Source organism: Malania oleifera, chromosome 1 (genome assembly GCF_029873635.1).
Source record: "Malania oleifera isolate guangnan ecotype guangnan chromosome 1, ASM2987363v1, whole genome shotgun sequence".
In the NCBI taxonomy this organism is placed as follows: Eukaryota; Viridiplantae; Streptophyta; class Magnoliopsida; order Santalales; family Ximeniaceae; genus Malania; species Malania oleifera.
The window spans coordinates 43,354,197-43,376,366 of record NC_080417.1 but is presented as its reverse complement, the minus strand read 5'-3'; the positions used below and the strand labels follow the sequence as shown (position 1 = coordinate 43,376,366).

At 36.7% G+C, this 22,170-nt stretch overlaps 1 protein-coding gene across 1 annotated transcript; it reads left to right on the top strand.

Annotated features, from left to right (window-relative positions):
- Positions 1-1,964: 1,964 nt before the first annotated feature.
- On the top strand, positions 1,965-22,027 carry LOC131152229 (uncharacterized). Its single transcript, XM_058103984.1, has 7 exons — positions 1,965-2,389; positions 7,490-7,884; positions 7,957-7,987; positions 18,715-18,788; positions 18,890-19,077; positions 19,602-19,682; positions 21,740-22,027. The coding sequence occupies exons 1-7, from the start codon at positions 2,224-2,226 to the stop codon at positions 21,792-21,794; spliced, it is 990 nt and encodes a 329-aa protein (XP_057959967.1). The 5' UTR covers positions 1,965-2,223; the 3' UTR covers positions 21,795-22,027.
- Positions 22,028-22,170: the final 143 nt, after the last annotated feature.

The following is a 22,170-nucleotide window of genomic DNA, read 5'->3' as shown; positions in this document are numbered from 1 at the left end:
TGGAAACACTCAGATTTTACAATCAAATGGTATAGAAATAGTGCTTTCATGTAAGGAAGATTTGTACCCTAATACGCACAATCACATACAGATCAATAACATGGATATATTGTAAGCTCAGTGATAAAAGATTTTGTTCAATCAATACTCTACATAGTATACTCAATATGATGCACATGAGTAATCAACACAAGTAATATCTTGGAATCTAAACAAGATATTTCAGTAGCGCATCAATATTCCAAGCATACTAAACAGATAATCAAACTAGTTTCAAAATGATTTTCCTCAATGAAATATGCACAATACTAGTTTGAAAAGATTACTTGATTGTTTGAAAAATCTTTGCACACCAAAAACAAAGCTATTGGATACTTGCAATGGAGTGCAAAAATCCTAAGCTTCCTTAGGTTAATCCCACATAAGATTTATAATGGAGAAATTTGTGGGAAAAACCTAAGCTAAGCTCCCAAAGAAATAATCTCAAGTACACATACAAGTGGGAGTATTAGCAAGGAACAACAATTCACATAAACATAAGAGAGACTCTCACAATCTCAGATTTTATAAAATAGATGCAAGTTTGAGAGTATTTTGAGCAAAAGATGATTTTTCAGTAAAGAGAGTTTTTGGCTTAATCACTTTTCTAATCCACCAACTAATCATGTAAATGAAGGCATATTTATAGTCAGAGGTGAACAATTATAACCGTTCGTGATAAAATGAGTATTATTAAAAAAATCCCAAAAGATTAAAACCCAATTAGCCCGACTTAACCCAATTTTACTGCTGTTAAATTAATTTTAACTGGTTGGGCTTCGAGTGGCTGAACCTAGGTTCAGTCGCCCGACAAGACTCAGTTTAAAAAGTTTTTCAAATGAGTTCGGTCGCCCGGATAGAGGTTCGGCAGCCTGAATCAAAGTCAGTAGCAAAGTTACGTAACTTTGGGTGCCCAATCAAACATTCGGTGGCCCGAATCCCTGTATTCAGTCACCCTAGGGTCTTTTTGAACTGAAAGCATCGGTCGCCCAAGTTGGTGAACAGTTCCTTTCGAGGGGTTCGGGCGCCCGTAGAAGATACGTGCATTTGAGGTTCGGTCACCCAAGGGATAGTCAACATTTTGACTTGTCTAAGTTTGGGCGCCCGAGGAGTATTGTACTCCAAGGGTTCGATTGCCCAAGCCCTCTTAACTTGCTTAGATTTGTTCAATTTTAAGCATAATTTTAACACTCATATATTTTATTCTATGTGTGTGAGTGTTGGAGCCTAGGATTTTGCTATGGTTTAATTGAGTTTACGCTATATCTTGTATGCAAGATGTGCAAGTAAAAACCATATAAACCACATCCTAGGTTACTATTACAGACTCATATTATAGACATTAAATTTACAATTACAAATTAAAGGTCTTCGAGGTCTTTGAGTTTCTTCAAGTGTCCTTCCTTGGGATATTTATTTGAGTCTGCACAAGTACTTGACAATTATCAAATATCAGTATTTGTCATTATCAAAACCGGGTGTGACCTATAAAGTCAACATTATATGTTATAAATATAAATTAATAATAGATTGTTATTAATTAGTAAATAATATTATATTATTTTAGCTCATAGAAAGCATTTAAATTTTAATTAGAAAATTGATATTAATTATAAAATATTCATATTTTTCTTTAACATATATAAAAAATACATATTAGTTATTATAATTCAATTCTAGAACAATAACTATTTATTAATTTAAATTATAATTAAAGAAATTAAAATTAAAATTTAATTAATAATATTATTTTTTTATTATAATTTAATATAATAATATGTTATATGTATATATTAATAATAAGAATGATATATTAATTTTAATAACAAAATTTTAAATTTTAAATATAGATAATTAAAATATTTAAAAATAATTATATTATAAATAAATATTTAAATATCACTTATTTTAAATAAAATCAAAACATCATTCATAATTTCGCGAGGGCGACTGAGGCACGTGCGAAAATGTCTAGGTCATATTAAGCCGATCCTTTCCCTCCTCGCTCCCCCTCGCTGCATCCTGCATCGCTTTTGATTAATGCGTGACGCTTTGACTAGTATAAGCCCCTCACGTCGCCTCTCCCCGTTGGCGCATCGCCGTCCGATCTCTCTCTCTCTCTCTCTCTCTCATCAGCATCTTGGTAGCTGAAATTCGCCGGGAGAGGAGGGGGAAAATCCAGAAATGGGGGAAGGAAGGGAAGGTGATTGGGAGTGCGGAGGTTGCAGGAACAGAAACTACGCCTTCAGATCCTTTTGCAACAGATGTAAACAGCCCCGTCTTCTCGTCGACACCAAAACCCCCGCCGATTCCAAGTGGCTCCCCCGTATCGGCGATTGGATCTGCACCGGTTAGCGCCCCCCACACCAACCTCTGTGTTTTAATCTGTATTATGTATATGTGTGTAGATTTTGTTTTTAATGTTTCTAATCTTGCTTTTCGGGTATCTGTTGTTTATATTTTTTATCGCAAGCTGTGCGTTTTGGATTGATGGGTAAATTTGAAAAAAATACTTTGCTTTGGCGTAAATGATGCTTACTAGTTGATCTATTTGATCGACAAGTGCTCTGATCCAGTCTAGTTAATCGGGTCATAACCAGTTAATTGAGAGAGTTTCGTTCTATTGCCAGACCCCGTACATATCTTCGTCCTTCCAGTTTTATACAAATTCTTTAAGTAAAGTCAAGAATTATGTAATTACCAACTTTAACTAGACTGAGAGAATTGGGAGAAACTCACACTAAACTTCTCAATTCAAACTATTTCTTACATGGCTTTTCACACCCTATTTATAAGAAGGCCTAAATGACAAGAATTAAACATAAACCTCTAAAGATACATGGAATTACAAATAAGCACCTAGAACACACAGATTACAAACAAAATCCAAAATACACATAATACTACTATTAATTGAACTAAATAATATGATAAGCTAATTAAATAAGCACAAAAATCTCTTGATCGAATTCGTATGAATTAGTCTCCAACAAGGTTACCCTAGTTCAACTTCTTGTTCTACATCAAATCTCAGCTAGTTGGAAAAAATTCAGCCTTGCATTTGGAAATGTTGAAGGATCCAAATTAAGAAGCAATGAACTTGGATTGTTTGAAAGCGGATGCCTTGTTACTTTGGTAGCACTAAAGATAGAGAAGAGCTTAATTGAGAATCAACATCAATAAACATATCAAGAACAACAAACTCCACAATAGGAATGTTTTGAAGACTTTGGATGTCTTCGAGCACACGCATGCCTTGCTTGTGGTGTCTTCAAATAGAGTACTTTGACATGATCAATATTGCCATTTTCTTTTTATTGGTTGATTGGTAGAGTCTGTAGACTTCAAAATAATCTTCTTATCATTATAGTGAAAGAAATGTGTTCTCATGTACTTGCGTCATACTTGAATCATCTTCCCTAGGAGAACCAAGGATTGCATGCCCAATATTCATGGGTACAATATGATAACAAACATTATCAAAATAGACACTCATTTGGATAGGAATCGAACATTTTTCATAAATATGTAAGGTAGTGCTATCAACCTAAGATATCTTTTAAGGCTCTAGGTGGGGTTCTAGACGAAAGTACATACGAGTGACACTATTTCTAGAAGCTACATTCATAGGACATCTTTCGTCAATGAAAATTTTGCAAATATTTTCTCCACACTTGATAAAGGTGTGAAATAGCTTGATATTGTGCCCAAAGTATGACAAAATCCATTTCTTTCCAATAATTTGTCACCATGTTGCTGGATTTATATATGTATACTGCAACTATATATCATCAAAGGCCGTTAACTCAATTTGCCCTCAATTCTCAATCCACCATGTAAAACCACAAATCAGATTCCCGATTTCTTATCATCAATTCGCTTTTAATCTTGAATATCATGCAGAATTGAAACAACGTCATTAAGAAAACTCACCTAGAGAGTTTGGAGATCCTTGATCCAAATGAGGGAAAAACCAAAATGTATAGAAAATCAATGAACTAAAATTGTATTATAAATTTAAGATAAAGTAAATATACTAGTGAAAACTAATTTCCTTATTTTTTTTCCTTCAGGAATTCCTTGATCCAAATGGAGTGTAAAGAAACCTGAAGCAAAAGCTTGGTACTGAAACTTAACAATAAACCTTATACATAGATAACTGAGTGTTTTGCTTATCATACTTTTGGTTCTTGCAATTCTTCAGTCGTGCTTTGCTCAATTGATGAAATGTTTTAACTTGCCATCATCAAGCTGATTTAGCGGCGTCCATTAAGTAATAAGTTAATAACTTTCAAATTCTTAAACATGATAACGATTTCAACACCAACAATTACTAGGTGTTATGACCCACTAGGCAAGCTTGGCCACATGTCCTTTTTATTTTTTGGTATTCTGCCTGATCTAGGGCTATATTCTCAGTAAGTTGAGTGTTGTTAAATCTTTCCTTATATACTGTGGAATTTGTATAGATTGCTACTTGACAATCAAGAAATTTTTTTTGAATGTTTTGTGAGTGAAAAATGATTCAGAACATGCGATCCATACAAGCATATAGTACAAACAACAATTATAAAAAATATTGGAAGCTCTTAAACTATGTTTAAAGTCATGAAAGTTCCGAGATGCTTATTGCAGCGGTCTATTGTTATTTAAAAAGGTAAGGAGTATATAGAATGGTTGCATTCCTTTTGCATTTGATTTTTATGACATTGGAACCATTGTGGGAGTAGTTTCCTGCACTAATTGTTGGGTATGTGTTAGTTGGAGATTATAGATCAAATTATATGATAAAGCTCCATTGTAAAATGTGACTTCTTGTCATGTAATTTATTGTTTCATCAGTTTGGGAGGCCTGACTTGTCTTGATTCATGATTGTACCTTTTTGTGCATTGCTAAAAACGTACACCATTGAATTTCACCTTTCATATAAAGCTTCATTGATTTGAGCTCATTGTTTTTATGTAATGATTGGGTTGAATTGATTTTGATGCTATGGGCCAATGACATCAATTTTAGATAAGTCCCTTTATTCACGTCCGTTAAAGCTTGTGAGTTGTTGACCAATTTATAAAATAAGGTTCTTACATTTCTTTTATTATACCTGTTGGGTAAATAACTACATCTGTGTCCTGCTTCAGCTTGACCATTATATGCCATAACATAGTGATAGAGGGCCACCAGTGTCGCTTAGGTTGTCCATTCATCGCACTTATTTTAGGTACAGGCTTAGGAATCTAGGAATTATGTGTCAAATTTAAAAACTATGTTTTTTATTTTTATAGTTATTTTGGGGGTGGGGGGTGGGGGTTATGTAGTTATGTGTTCTAAGTGTCAAACTTAAAAACTATGTTTGTTTTGTATTTTATATTTATAGGAAATGTGGTGGGGTTATATAGTTGTGTTTTATGTAGCTGTAGGGTCTTAAGTGTATTACAACTCCTTGTGTGGATTGCATTTTGAATTCAATCAGAAACTTCCTGATGTTTCTCTTTTTCTCCTTAGGTTAAGTTCTTCGACTCTTTTCTCCTCTTCCTCTTTTCTCCTTAGGTTCAGTTCTTTGACTCTTTCTCTTCGTCTTCAGCTTCTCTCTTCTTCTTCTTTTCATCCTTGTTTCTTCTTTCCTGCTTTCTTCCTTTTCTCCTATATTCCTTTCTCTTTGTCCTATGTCAAGTTTGCTGACAACAATCTTCCTCTGCTGTAAAATGAAGCATCCACAAAATTTGTGAGAATTGGGGTTTGCAGCACTGTTGATTGCACTGCAGCCCTTCTTTTCAAACATCACTTTGTGGGAAGGTTTTTGTGACACTACTGCCACCATTGAAAGACGAATGGTCCATTGTAAGATGACAGAGAATCATTCAGTTAATCTTCATCAGTTTTGTCACTCTTGAGGAAGCTTGATACTGTTTGGCAGCTTATTGCACAAGCACTTATAGCACTCATCACTTAAAATTAGTCAATGAGCAAAAAGTGGTGTTTGGTATGTTCCCGAAAACGTGTTCTTTTAAAAAAATTGCTGAAAAAGTGGCATTTGTAGTCAATTTTGAGAAGGTATGGTGGACGGCTTTTGGGATCTTACACGTGGTTACTTTTCATACTTCATTTGCAGTGGTATGTGTGAATTTTAAACATTCTGTGGCACGATTATAATTTTCCTTTCCTCTATCTGTCTCTCTTAGCCACTCCTTGCATTTCTCTTCCTCTCTCACTCTCTTTCCTGCTCAATGCACAAGCACAGTGCAAGTCCGATGCCCCTCACTGTTGCGCCTCCTCAATTGTTGGATATGGCCACTTTGAAATGCTAGCTTGAATCTGAAATCCAGGACAAATCTGAAATTGAACCACTACTCTCAAACTCGGTCTGGAATCTGAAATTGAATAAGTGTGAGACACCCTTACCACCACTGCCTCACGCTGCCTCCTCCACCGTCACTTTCACTTTTGCCTCAATCTGAAGTCTAGAATCTGAAATTATTATTATTATTTAATAATTCATCATATATTCTAATTAGTATTAATATAATATTGTTAATTAGGAAATAATAATGATAAATTATATTAATTGAAAATGTTGATTTACTTAATAATATTATAACAAAAATTAGTAATTATATGTTATTTTATTTTTGTGTTATAATATATAAATTTTATTAGGAACTCATAATAATATTGTTTATATGACAATAATAGTACATGTTTAAATGACACTTGTAATAAAAGTGAGTATCCAAACAACACTTATTTTGTATGTACTTATAATCAGCACTCTTTTTTTTTAGACAAAATCGAACGGCACTCGTGACTTTTACACTTTTTCAGTTCAACAGTTATTATAAGCACTTATCAAATTCAACACTTTTTTTTAAGAAAGTAATTCTCCATAACTAGTTCCAACAATTCCAAGTTGTATGAAAAAAGTGCACCTTTTTGCAGCTTAGTGTGCTCTTTCTTGGTTTTGTTGTTTCTTCATGGTGTATAGTGGATAATCGTGACAAGTTTAGTGCACTCTTTGTTGCTTCTCTCTCTCTCCCCCCCCCCCAGGCCCCCAACATCACTAGTCATTAAGTTTTTTTAGTGTTATAGTTCTCTATTGATTGCATCAGTAAATTGTTATCATACCATAACTTTTTTGCTTTATGCGGTATTGTAGTAATCTTTCCATGCACATATTTCTTTGTCCTAATTGTTTCTTATTGATAATACTTATTTTGCTTGGTAGTATTCTTTGTCATCTTGTTGATTTGCATCTACACCATAAAAATGAATCATTCGTCATATATATATTTTCTATTTGATATATTTTTTCTCAAAGTTGAGATTAGGAGTGGTTTGTGTTTTTTGTATGTGTAATTTTGTCTGGGATGGGCTGGTTGGTGTGCGTATGCTTGGCTTCCTTTACCTCTCCCTGGCTGCGTTGTGGGTTGGGTGTGTGTGGCAATGGAACAATAGGTTGCACTAACAACAATTATGCATCAAGAGAAAAGTGCAAAAAGTGCGGGCAACCAAAGGAAGTCGCAGCAATGCCAGCAATTGCAATGCCTGGAGCTTCCCTCCCGACTTATGCACATTATTTTGCCAGGGCACAAGGAGGACCAGAGCAAAAGATGAATATCAATCTGTTAGGCAGTGGTGCTCTCCAACAGCCACTTCCTTTGAGCCCTAGCTGGTCTCTTGGAGGGGCTGATAAGTTTGCGATTCAGTCAGCCTCTGCTTGGCCTTTGGTTGGAAACCAAACTTCTGGACTTCCATTTGCAAACCAGTCAACTCAACTTGTTCCAAAAGGATGGCGCAGTGGTGACTGGATATGCAACTGTGGCTTTCACAACTACTCTTCTCGTACACAGGTATGATCTTGCTATGTGGATTAGGTTGTTTGTGGCTCACTTGTCTGATCTGGTATTTGGATATTTTTGCAGTGTAAGAAGTGCAATGCTTCTATGCTACCAGGTGCACCCTTTTCCTTCCTGAGCACATTTGATAGACAGTTATAAATTTTACATAAGCAGTGGTACATGGATTTTTTTGCCATTAAGAGAAAAGACAAAATTGCTTCTAAATTGCAGACAAAGCATATGGAGCATTTACTAGGCTTCTTGGTTCTATTCTAAATAAAATCCCATTCTTAGTCTAGTTTGGTCCTTGGATAATTTGAGATGCGTTATTTTATTAGGGAATCATGCATTACTAGCTGTCATTGGTGGTATGTTTGTGTTCAAAATGGGTTTGATACATGTCCAATATCACAGGCAAATACAATGCCTGCAGTGGAAGTATGAATTGAGGGCATTCCCTAATAAGTATTTATTTTGAAAATCAGAATCATATTGTAATTTATCCTTTACTTTTTTTTGTGAGAAAAAATTCTTGATGATTTCTAGAACTCCCTTATTTTCCCTCTTATAGTTATTTCTAAATTGTTCCCAACATTGAATAATTTTCATAATTGTGATGTTTGCCTTTGTGACAAAGCATGAACGCCATACTGCATATGAGACATTATGTGCAATTGTCTTCTGGTTATCTACAAGCATAGGAAACTCACTTGATGGACATTTAGTATGTGGATGATTTAGCTGTTGCCATTACCAAGAGACTTGCAATGGAGGCAGTTGGAGTTATGTAACTAGCTGGTCACTTTTCTCATATTCTATTATTGCACTAAAATATATTTTGAATTGTTACGCGTAGATGGCAGTTTAAAACTATGGATTTAGGTTCCCAAGTAGTGACTTACCTATTATTAATTGTGAAGAGATAGGTTGAATCACTTGAACTTATTCCAAAGTTCAAACATTGATTGTGCTGGGGTAGCTTTTTAAACTTTAAGAATCAACTTTGGTCGCTACAATTGATATTTTTGCCATCCTTTGTGTGTGCGTGCGCATGCGTGTGTGTCTTTCCTTTTTTTTTTTAATTATCTTCTCAATTTTTTGCTATTTTTATAATGTTAGGATTTCCAAATCAATTAGGATTTCTAGTTTGTGTTAGGATTCTCAAATCAATTGGAATTTCTATTTAAATGTTATCATTCCCCAATCAGTTGGGAATGCTATGATTCCCAAATTAATTAGGATTTCTAATTAATGTGTTATGATTCCCAATTCAATTGGGATTGAATCTATTAATGACTTGGATTGAAATATTTTACATTCCTAATAGGAGTAGGGTTCCTTACCCTATATATATGTTACACCATGGGGCCTTTTCATTCAAGCAATAACATTATTCATAGCGTTCGGCTAATTTGGAGGCAAATCCCCTCTAAGCGATCAACCCTATTTTCTCTTGCTAATTCCTTTCTTTCAATTTCCCCAATTTCTCTATGATAAACCCTAGGGTCTAATCATTTGGTATCAGAGCTAGCGTTTTTGTGAATATTGTTACCCGCTGACAAAATCAAGATCTTGGAATTCTTTGCCTTAGAAAATCTGGTAGTCCCCGATGGAAGCTAGGCTAACGAATGAACTTAGCAATAGGTTTAAGCCTTGATTTGAAGAGATCCATGTGTCTCTCTCTAAACTACTCATTACATTGTCCCATAGAGAGAAGATGATGCCTCTATGTCAGCTAATCGTAGGGAGCAGCCATACATGCATGAAGGAGGTTACCAAGGAAAGTGTGATCATGATCTTTCTTGTATGAAGATGGAATTTCCTCGGTGGGATAGTGATGATCCTACAAGTTGGGTTTAAAGGGCTGAAAAATACTTTCGCTTTCACCATACTCTAGAAACATCTAAAGTTAAGGCTTGAGATTGCTACTATTAGTCTGGATGGTGATGCTATTTAATGTTATGATTGGTTTGAAGCTTGTTATGGAATGCCTTCATGGACAGATTTTGTTTTTGGATTACTTGTCTGATTTGGGCCCACTGAATGAGATAATATTGATGTAGAGCTGGCCAAAATACGCCAAGCTAGCACTATCTTGGACTACTAGATATGATTTGAGTGGCTATCAAATAGGACTAAAGATTGGGACGAAAGCCAATTCATTGTTACTTTTATTGAAGGCCTCCTACGTAACATTCGACGTGAGGTCAAAGTGTGTTGGCCACGGACTATGACTGTTGCAATTTCCTTTGCACAGTTAGAAGAAGATAAGTTAGTAGAAGAACGACGTTTCTCTAGCAAGACTATTAGCAAGTATAATGTTAGAAGAACTAGCAAACCACTTGCTCCTCCCAAACCTTTTGCCAAATGATTGACTCAGGAGGAACTTAAAGAGTGAACAACAAAGGGTTTGTATTGACATTATGATAAGAAATGGCATAGAGGGCACTGTTGCAAAGAGGGACGACTCCTGATGATTGAACCAATGGAGGAGCCAAAAAAGGTTGAGGATGACTCCTGTTACTCAGATCAAGGAGGTAAAATCTGATGAAAATAATGAATCTATCATTTCTTCAGTTCATGCTTTAGCTGGGGATGCTAATCCTCAAACCATGAAAATTAGTGGCTTCCCGAAACGCCAACTTCTTGTTGGCTTAATTGATGTGTGTAGCACTAATAATTTCATGCACACTAAAATTGCTAAATGGCTAACCTATCCTGTGGAGCAATGTGAAAAGTTTGATGCAAAGGTTGCAGATGGAAGGACCTTGACATGTCAGAGCAAGTGTTTGAAGGCTAAACTTGCTACGCAAAATCATGGGTTGTATGCTGATTTCTTTTTGCTACCACTAGAAGACAATACAGTGGTTTTGGGTATTGAATGGTTAAGGATTTTAGGTGATATAGCTTAGAGTTATTTTTAATTGGTAAAGAAGTTTGTGATGAACGGCTAGAGAGAGAGAGGCAAACATTGTGGTAATGTCACTACACTTTCAAGTCATCGTATGGAGAAGTTCCTTAGAAAGGAGCGACATGGCTGCCTGGTACAACTTTGAGCAGCAGAGGAGTTACAACATCAATCTGGCCATCATGAAGGGCTAGAATCTCTTATTTTAGAATTTTTTGACCTATTTGTGGAGCCACAAGGATTGCTAGGTAGTGTCCACCTCAGCGAACACATGAACACCGCATTCCTCTATTGCTAGGTAGTGTCCCTACTAATGTCTGCCCTTATCTCTATCCTTTATTTTAGAAAGCAGAAATAGAAAAGATAGTGATGTAGGACAGCAAGACCTTGGAAAGATCCTTGCTACAGAATAATTGAGAATTGGTTTAGGGAATTATTGAGTTTAGTTAGTAATTTATTATGTGTTTAGTATTAGTTAGTATAGGATTATGTGTATTTGGGGGTTGTTTGTAATATTTGTGTAATGTTGAAATTTCTTTGTAATTCATATAGTTTTAGGGGTATTTGTGTAATTTTATGTGTTTAGGCTTTCTTGTAAATGAAGTGTGAAAGCCATGTTGTAAGTAGTTGTTGATGAATTTGAATTGAAGTGAATGTGAGCTTCCCCCTTGTATCTCCTCTCTCCGCCTTCTCCCTTCCTCTCTTCTATTCTTCTAATTTTCCCATGGCTGCAGAACCTTGATGCTGCCCCTGCATCATTTGGTATCAGAGCCCAATCACGGTCTCCATTCTTCCATATCAATGCACCCATTCTTCCCTCACTCTTCTCTTCTCTTCGTCTTCCCCTCACTTTATCTTCTCTCTTCTTTTTATTTTTCTGCTCTGTTATCTGTTCTATTTTGCCCTGCTGCTGCTGCTTCTTCCCCGAAAGCAGTTTCTGAACAAATCCCAAAATTCTAGTTGTCCCCAAATTTCAGATTACCACTTTCCAGAAACCATCGCACAACACCACCCACACCCTCGAAAACAGAATAGCTGAACGCCTCCTCTCCTACGATTTCATCGCCTTCCGATCACCGGAAAGGGCCCATGCACTGGCATAAGGTTGACCAGCCAATGGCTCTTAGAAAACCCTAATTTCTTGTGCTTTTTTTTTTTTCATCACACCACCAACAGCATTGAACTCCCCATTCCTTGATCTCCGTTGACCCAAGTTTCATCGCTGGAGACTTGCCCGGCGAGTCACACACCCTATGTTCCGGTGACCTGCGAGTGAGACTATGCCTGAGTCTTCTCCTGCTTCTAGAATCATGAGAAATTGATTCCAGTCATGACAATTTGGTGTTTTCTCTTGAGATTTTGATTTGCAGCGAGGTATTTGGGTTCCAAACTTAATATTGTGCAAGTAAACACAATAAATTGCTATGAGAAGCAATGAATTGCCACTGGCAGCATTGGAAATCAGGTTTTGTTGCTGCATTTGTGAGTTCTCTGATTGAATTTGTTTCATTTCTACGTGATACTCAAGATTAAAGGTGACTTGGAGAAGGTTCTTTACAAATTAAAAGTCAATTTGGTAGGTTTGCACGATTTTATTGAGAATTTAGGGCAAATTGTGTTAAAGGGATGTTGGTGATATAAAGCTGCAGCATATACATGCATAAATTCAGCAACATGGTGACAAGTTATAGGAAAAAGGAATGCCATTTGTCAAACTTTGGGCACAATTTCAAGCTTTTCCACACCTTTCTCAAGTGTGGAAGAAATGTTTGCAAAATCATCATTGATGTAAGATGTCCTTTGAATATGGTTTCTAGAAATTAAGTCACTCAAATGCAACTTCTTGCAAAACCTTATGCAGAGTGTTATGAGTTGTCTTGGATTGGTAACACTACCTTACCTGTTTGTGAAAGATGTTTGGTTCCTATCCAAATGGTTGTCTATTTTGATAATGTTTGGTGTGATATCATACCTATAAAGATTAGCCATGTACTCCTTGGTTCTCCTTGGTTGAATGATTGGGGTGTGACTTAAGGACATGTGAACACATATGTCTTCAAGTATAATGGTAAGATCATCCTGGAGCCTGCGCTACCAAATAACCAAGACAAAGAATCTGTTGGAGTTCAACTTGAAGAAATTGCATGGAAAAAAATGCATGTATTTGAAGACATCCAATGTCTTTTAAACATTCCTATTGTTGAGTTTGTCATTTTCAATGTGTTTATTGGTGTTAACTCTCAATTCAGGTCTATGATGCTGCCAAAGGATCGTGGTTTCTTGGATCGCTCGAGTGCTGGCTTTCAAAAAATCCAATTTTGCTTCTTAATTCTGTCCTCCAACATTTCAAAATTTGAGTCCAAATTTTTTCCTGATTGGGGGGAGAGTTGATGTAGGACAAGAAGCAAGACCTTGAGAAGATCCTTGCTGCAGAATAATTAAGAAGAGTTTTTATTTTTTAAAGAATTGTTAAATTTAGTTAGTAGTTCATTATGTGTTTAGTATTAATTAGTGTAGGATTATCTGTATTTGGGGGTTGTTTGTAATACTTGTGTAATGTTGGGGTTTATTTGTAATTCATATAGTTTTAGGGGTATGTGTGTGCTTTTGTGTGTTTAGGGTTTCTTATAAATAGTGTATGAAAGCCATGTTGTAGGCAATTGTTGAGGAGTTTGAATTGAACTGAACGTGAGTTTCTCCCTTGCATCTCTTCTCTCCTCCCTTCCCTTTCCTTCCTTCCTCTTGTCTATTTCTTCTAATTCTCCTATGGCTGTAGAACCTTGACGCTGCCCCTGCATTAGATTGTGAAAGAAATGTTAGATGTTGGCATAATTCAACCAAGTGTCTGTCTATATTCTTCTCTTGTCTTATTGGTGAAGAAAAAGGATGATTATTGGTGGATGTCTGTTGATTAGCGAGCATTGAACAACCCTTGTTGATTATCGTGCATTGAACAAGAACACTATGAAGGATAAATATCCTATACATGTGTGGATGAATTGTTAGATGAGTTGGGAGGTGCCCAATAGTTCACCAGACTTGACTTGAGATCAGGCTATTGCTAGATTTGGGTACATGAGGATGACATTCAAACTTACGATGGCCATTACGAGTTTTTGGTTATGCCTTTTGGGTTAACCAATGCGCCTTTGACCTTCCAAAGTCTCATTAAAGACATTTTCCGACCTTACCTACATAAGTTTGTTCTCATATTTTTTGATGATATCCTACTATATATCTCATCTCTTGAAGATCATTCATGTTATTTGTGAACTGTACACACCACTTGTAACGCCCCGACCCGTCACGTGGGCCCAGGGTGCTACTTTAGTGACGTCTGTGTACCTAATACCATCTCAGTAATACTAGATATGTAGCGGAATAATGAAACAATCTCAACATACTATTACCAGAGTCTAAATCAACATATATATACCAAGGTTCTTTCCATACTCATATTACATCTCAATCTAATAAGTCCACAAACTCGGTCCACACGGCCATAAATACAAGCCCGAAGGCATACTAAAATAACTACTCACATCCGAGTTCTTGAGGACACTCACAAAAAGTAGCTAAACTAGTCTCCACCCCCTGGATCCCGCTAAACTCGATCTTTGGGATTCCTTGAAAAGATATATTGTACAATGAGGTGAGACACCTCTTAGTAAGGAAGATTAAGTTAATGACAGCGTGTGGCAGCATGCTTTTCAGTGTATGCTAGAATCATACCTCTCTCTCTTACTGAACATAGTATGTATACTCATTTCTCATTTCACATAACATATATCAATACTGGAAAACATTTACATCATTACATAAATATACAAATATGCATAAAAGATACACCTTAGAACTACTCGCCATGTATAAACCCTCGTGGTCAGCGTTGTGTGGCCCGAAGGCTGGACAAAAACCCAAGGGATCAACCCAAGCCGAGTCAACTCCCTGCTATATATGTCAGTAGGCTTCCACAAGCTCGCTTACGGTCCGATTGCATTTAGGTCAATCAGCTAAGACTACCCAACACGACACGCTCGTAGATGTGGGCGCACATGGTCAACTGGTGAAACTCTCTCTAGCAATGGTACTGTGCTCGCAACACTAGGTTCACAGGTTTCCTAAAGCATGTCGTGCAATTTAAGTAAAAAAAACTGTATTTTAAAAATCATTTCATAAAACCCGACCTCGGCCTTTTAATACAATCTTGGGCCTCGGACCTCACATAAAGTACAAACTCGGGCCTCGGCTCCTCTATTACAACTCGGCTCTCAGCCTCTGGATACAATTCTGTTATTTTATAAATCTCGGCCTCGGCCGTTTAATACACACTCGGGCCTTGGCCCTTTTTGTTACAAACTTGGGCCTTGGCCCTCTCATAAAAATCCCTGCATTTTTCAAACAGTTCCAGTATATTTCGCAAACAGTTTAGTATTACACAAACATCTCATCTCTGGTGTTTCCATAACTCACAAAATAACATTCACCTGCCACACAGTTCTCTATATTAAAACATAGCCCGTAGGCAACCATGAAAACACTGTATAAATGGTTTGTAGAAACAAACTGATCTTTTCACCGTTCACTTCTACTCAAAATATCATATAGTATATCCTAGGCTCGAAAACGAGCCTTTTGAACGGTTGGTTTTTAGAAATCTCAACTGAAAACATAACATACTCACCCCACAAGCATTTCTATTGGTTCAAAAACGATACAACACTGCATTAAACATAATCCCCTTACTTGATTTCGAAATCGAAACCGAAACCGAAACGCTCGGAAACCAAATCCCAACCTTTTTCACCAAATCGAAAATCTAATCCGCTAGAACTGTAGATCCTTGCTCCCTGATCTTCGCAATATCTTTCGATCGTCAAAACGGGCGATGAATGGTGAAGAATTGTAGAGAGAGAGAGAGTGAACTCACCAGTTCTAGAGAGAGAGAGAGAGAGTTTTGGGTTTCTTAACCCTTAAGCAATGAAAAATGATATTTATAGGCCTTTTGACTCGGTCAAACTTGTCAACGAATTGGTCCCTCGTCGACGAGACATAGAAGGCTATTCGTCACCGAACCTCCTCCCTCGTCGGCGAACCCAAGCTTGATATTTTTCATGTCGGTCGGGATCTCTTCGTCGACGAGACTCTAAATTTCGGCGACGAAGCACTGAAAGGCATTCGTCGACGAAGCCTGCAAAATCCCCTTTTTTATATTTTTCTTATTTTTACAAGTTCGGGTCTCTACACCACTCTCCATAAACATCATTTGTTTGTCAAGAAATCTAAATGTAGCTTTGCTTGACCGCATGGGGAATACTTTGGGCATATTGTTTCCCAAGAAGGTGTTTCAGTTGACCCTTCTAAAATACAAGTGATGACAGATTGGCCCATTCCACGAACAAGCAAAATGCTGCGAGGTTTTTTGGGGTTAATTGGATATTACCGCAAGTTTGTTAAGGATTATGGAAAGACTAGTGCTCCATTGACTGCTCTATTGAAAAAGGATGCGTTCAAATGGAGTGAGGAAGTTGAACTAGACTTTGTCAAGCTTAAGCACGCAATGTATACCACACTACTTATTGCCTTGCTAGATTTCAACAAGGTGTTTATCATTGAGTCTAATGCATCAAGAGTTGGCATTGGTGCGCAATTTTAATGCAAGACGGACGCCCCATTGCTTTTACTAGTAAGGTTCTTTCTCCATTCCATATCAGCATGTCTATTTATGACAAAAAGATGATAGCTATTGTGCATGTAGTTACAAAGTGGAGACTGTATTTAATTAGCTGGAATTTCCAATTCGAACTGATCACAAGAGCTTGAAGTATTTTTTAGAGTAACAAATCTCTTCCATGGAACAACAGAAGTGGGTCACTAAGTTGTTGGACAATGACTGAGATTATTTACAAGAAAGGGGTTGTGAATGTAGTGGTAGGACTCACAACTTCTTGAACAAGTTGAACTTGTAGCTATTTCTGTACCTGCATGTGCTACTCTTGAACTAATTAGGGAGGAATGGACTCTTTAAACTTGCTGTATGAGGGGAGGATTTTATTTGTGCCTAATTCTATTCACAAGCAAACCATACTCCAAGAATAACACACATCACCTGTTGCAGGTCTCTTTGGTTTTTATAGAACCTACAAGGACATTTTTCAAGAATTTTACTAGAAGGGAATGAAGGGTGAAATCAAAAAGCTTGTGGCAGAATTGTGATGGTCAATGACAGAACTGTGGTAAGTCCAAGCCTTCAACAGCCTCTTCCTATTCCAAAAGAAACTTGGACTGATATCTCCATTGATATCATTGAGAAAGTACCATCTCCTTATGGTAAATCTACTACTTTTGTTGTTGTGGACCGTCTCACAAAATATGCTCATTTTTGTGCTATAACTTGCCCTTATACTGCTATAAGTGTTGCTCGTTCTTTTTGTTGAGAATGTTGCCAAGTTGCATGGAATTCCTTTGTCTATTGTCAATGATCGTGATAAAGTCTTGACTAGCAACTTATGGGAGGAGCTTTTGTATTTGCAAGGGAATACAATTGAATATGAACACTTCATATCATCCACAATTAGATGGGCAAACTAAGGTTGTTAGTAGGTGCTTGGAGACTTATCTTTGGCCGAATGATGGTACAATACCACTTATCATTCCTCCATCAAGTTGACTCCATTCAAGGCTGTTTGTGGTTGAGCTCCTCCTATTCTTGCTAGGCATTCAGTTGGATCATCCAAAATTGATCAAGTTGACAAGGAGTTACATGATCGAGACAAAGTGCTTCAGCTCTTCAAGAAAAATCTTGTTGCAGCTCAAGCTCGTATGAAACAAGAAGCTGATAAGCAGCATAGTGAAATGGAATCCTTGGTGGGAGATTAGATATTTCTTAGGCTACAGCCTTATAGACATATATTCGTGACTTTTTGTTCTTCAATGAAGTGGTCTTCTCAGTTCTATGGGCCTTATAAGATCTTGGAACAGATAGACTTTGTTGCTTATTGTCTTGACTTACCCACATGTTCTAAGTTTCACTCACTTTTTTATGTCTCTTGCCTCAAAAAGAAGTTAGGGGAGCAAGTTAATGTGTAGTGCCACTTGCCTAATATTGCACCTACAAGTGAGGTTCAAGTGCAGACACAAGCAATTTTGGATCGCTGAGTGGTCAAACATAGAATTCGAAACATCAAAGAAGTTATAGTTCATTGATCTTGCTTACGAGCTGAAGATGCAACTTGGGAAATTTATCAATCCTTGGAGGAGAGATTCAGAGAGTTTATTGCTGCTTAACCTTGAGGGCAAGGCTGATTTGATGAAGGTGGGAATGTTAGGATTTCCAAATCAGTTGGGATTTCTAATTAATGTGTTAGGATTTCTAAATCAATTGGGATTTCTAATTAATGTGTTATGATTCCCAAAATTGGGATTCTTTTTTATGTTAGGATTTCTTAATTGATTAGGATTGAGTACATTAGGGACTTGGATAGGGATGTTTTACATTCCTAATAGGAGTAGGTTCCCTAGCCTACATATATTTTTAACCCTGGGGGTTTTTTCATTCAAGTACGAACATAATTCATAGCCTTTGGCTAATTTAAGGGCAGATCCTTTGGTTGTGATCAACCCTATTTTCTCTTTCAATTTTCCTTCCTTTCAATTTCCCCAATTTCTCTGTGATAAACCCTAGGATCTTATCATATAATATATGTGACCAAATGCATCCACCTGCTATTAATATCCACTATATTTTAGGTTGTACTGTTTGCCAGGTATTAAATTTGCAATATTATGTGATGGTTCCATTGTCCTGGTTCTTTAGAAGCCATTCTATTTCCTTTGAATTGCAAATTATTGAGGGAAATTTTCCTGGTGTTATTTTATAGAATGAGTTTCAAAGTTATAACTGATCAAATGATCTTTGACCTTTTGTTATGAAGCACTTGGAACAAAGCGATTAGCATCTGAAGACTTAGTTCACGACTGGGATAACAAGAGGCTGAATGCTGGACAAGTAAGGGTTGTTTTCCTGTTTTATTTTGTTAGATGATTTGTCACCATTTGACACCTGGTTTGACAAATTCTATTTACTTGTTTTTCTTCTTGAATGTACAGACAAATGGGCATCATCCATCATATCTGGGACTTGAGCAGATGGCAGGGTCTGTTTCTGATCAAAAAACTGGAATATATGATCCCTTTCCTGCTGGAAGCTCAGCAGGGGCATCAAGTTTGCAAGTGAATATGCAGTTGCCTGTGCAGGTTCCGCAGTTGGCACCGGCACCTACACTTCTTGGGAAAGGGTAAAATATTCTCCCTTAAAATTGTGCATGTGTTTAATCAATTTAGAACTAAAAAAGCTGATTTATTTTGAAAATGCATATTTAATTTGGTCATGATGTCCAATTTTGGGGGTATGGATGATTTTTCCCCTGGATTTTTGAACCGTGTGTTTGGGAGATTAAGTTTGAACCATGGACTTGGATTTATGTGAATTTGGACAAAATACAAAACAATATTGATTTCTATCCAAATCTATACAAATCCAAATCAAGGCCCGAAATCAATGGTCCCAAAATGCAACCTTAGATTGCAGCATGTAAAAATTAATTTTATGTTATAGATAAACAGGATCAGAATAGTCAATAAAAACCGCAATTATGAGACTTTGATGGTTCTTGTAGATTGGGTTTAAATGTCTTCTAATTTTAACATTTATAGAGATTAGCATAAATAAAGCAAGTTATGAACATATCTTCTATTGCTGTGAGGATTCAGACAATTTTTTTTTGTGATTCATGTACTTTTTACTTTTTGTATTTGTCAGAGCTAAGCAATGGCGTGATGGGGATTGGATGTGCTCAAATTGCAACAACCATAATTTTGCGTCTCGATCACAGTGCAATAGGTTTGTATATGTTCCTCCTCCAATTTATTGTAGGAAACAGCCTTGCAAAACTCTCTTCATGGACTAAAACTATCATGATTGTCATCTGATTCGTTGGCCTAGAAGCACCCAAGAGAGGGGTGGTTTGAATTGGCCGTTCATAAAAAACTTAAAAGAATTTATTTCACCTATAAAAATAATAAGCGATCCACACACAAGCTCATGCAATAAGTAATATTAAGAAGAGTTGATATCGAGTGATAAGCTAAGTGAGCTGGCCTCCACTTGGCCTATTTCCACCCCCTAAGAGAACACAAAGGAATTTACTGTCAAATTGAATTGTACGACTGTGTACCATCTACACTTCAGTAGATGAACATATTTGTAGTAAGTTAGGTGTAGCTCATATAGAAAATAAGATAAGAGGGAGACGACTCAGATGGTATAGACACTTGCAACGTAGGTCACATAGTGCACCAGTGAAGGAAGAGTGAGTTAGTTACTCCAAGGGGCAATAGAAGGGGTGAAGGTAGATCTAAAATGACTTAGAAGGAAATAGTGAGTAAGGATTTAATATCCTTAAATCTGTCAAAAGAAATGGTATATGATCATATAAATTGGCAGGAAATGACTCATATAGCCGACCCGACCTAGTGGGACTTAAGGCTTAGTTTTGTTGTTGTTGTTCAAGCCTCTCTTATAGTATTTGAAAAGGTTGAAGTACAAGAAGTCATTTAAGCACACTTAATATAACTCAAAAACAGTTCAGAGAGAGAGAGGGAGGGAGGGGTGGGGAGAGTCTCAAGGTTGTAAGACATTGAAGTCACAGCAACCATGCATAAGATGCCTCAAAAGGTTGTAAGGCATCTCAGAGTCTAAACATATTTTTTGCAATGTTGAGATAGTATTCAGTAATCAATATCACAGAAGTATAGATTTTGAGAAATGAGGAAAAGAGAGTATTCATACGCATGCGCGCGTGCGGGTGTGTGTGTGTGTGTGAGAGAGAGAGAGAGAGAGAGAATGTTGGATACTATGAATGGAAAGCTTTGCTTGAGAATTTAAGTGAGCTTTGCACATGAAAAATTTAAGCGAGCCTACATACACAAATAGCATATAATTGCTTCAGCATGTAAATGCTTCATGACTTCATGCTTACAATATTTATGCACATATTATATCAACTGAAGACTAGTTATTCAAGTCATTAACTTTTCACAAATTAAACTCTAGTTTTATCAATAATCAAAATCATCTAACAGGGTCAACATGGTTGATGGTTGTGATTTCTCCAACTACTCTGGAATGACTTGTAAGCTTGAACTGAATGGGATTTTGGAACAAGAATTGGTATATTAGGCAAATTGTTTGGAGCATGGATAATGAAATGAAGACTGCAGACGTCAAATTTAATACTAGGATTTTTCACAAGCCTTATTTGAGTTATTGATTGTCACTTTTTGAAAGCAAACATAATTAGGACTTTGAAATTTTAGCTGCTAAGAACACTATTTATATGAGATGGGTTGCCAGGAAACCTCGAATACACAAGCAAAGTACTTTGTCACAAGCATGAGCAACTATCTAATTGAATTAGTAATGTAGAATTACTGTTCTTCTTGTCACGATTTTTCTTAATTTAGTCATGAACTTCCCTTTTGACAAGTCAGTGTGGTTTTTCTAGATAAAATCAGTTTCCAGCCTTCATCCTTCGCCCAGGAAAAACCTAAATTATGATTGAAATTGACCTGTTAAGGCCAAAGTGATTTAAAACCCTCGTCCCTCTAGTTGTTATCCCTGGGTGCTGTGTGTGTGTGTGTGTGTGTATGCATGTGTGCCTATGTTGAATTTTATAATTTTTTTGCATAGGTTTGCTGGATGGGTGTCATAAGCAGTGGAGGTTTATAAGTAGTTCCACTGTGAAACCAATCTAAGGTCTTAGGAATTTTTGCCAGATTATTAGAATTTAGTAATATTGGTGGCAAGAGATGTTATTTCTGCTTGTTAAAAATTATTTTGTGGCGTGCTGCTTCTGTCAGGTTGACTTTGGTGATCTGTGTTAAATTTGCCATTTGCAGGTGTAAGACTCAGAGAGCCCCAATAGCTCAGCTTCAGCCAGTTGGCGTAGCATAGCAGGAAATTAATTGGTGGGTGTGTTGTAGCTTTACTGGCACTTCGGTTGAAGTTTTTAATTTCTGTAATATGCTCGTGGGAGGAGGATGATATCTGTTGAATGATTATGATAAATTAGGGTTTTTTCCTTCAATCTGAGACAATGTATATTTAATAACTTCATCGCATAAGGTGGGAGTGAGTTTTATTTACTTAATTTCATGCTCAAGCTGGTTTTAGGACAGTTTATCAAACTCGTTATTCCATCTTTTCTTTTTCACTATTGAAGTGAGTTCCTTCCTTTAAGATTCATGCTAAGTTTAATTCTTTTAACCGTGTATTTTGGGAGCATTTATTTTGGTTCTTGAATTTAAATTTTTATGCGGATGCAGTTCAA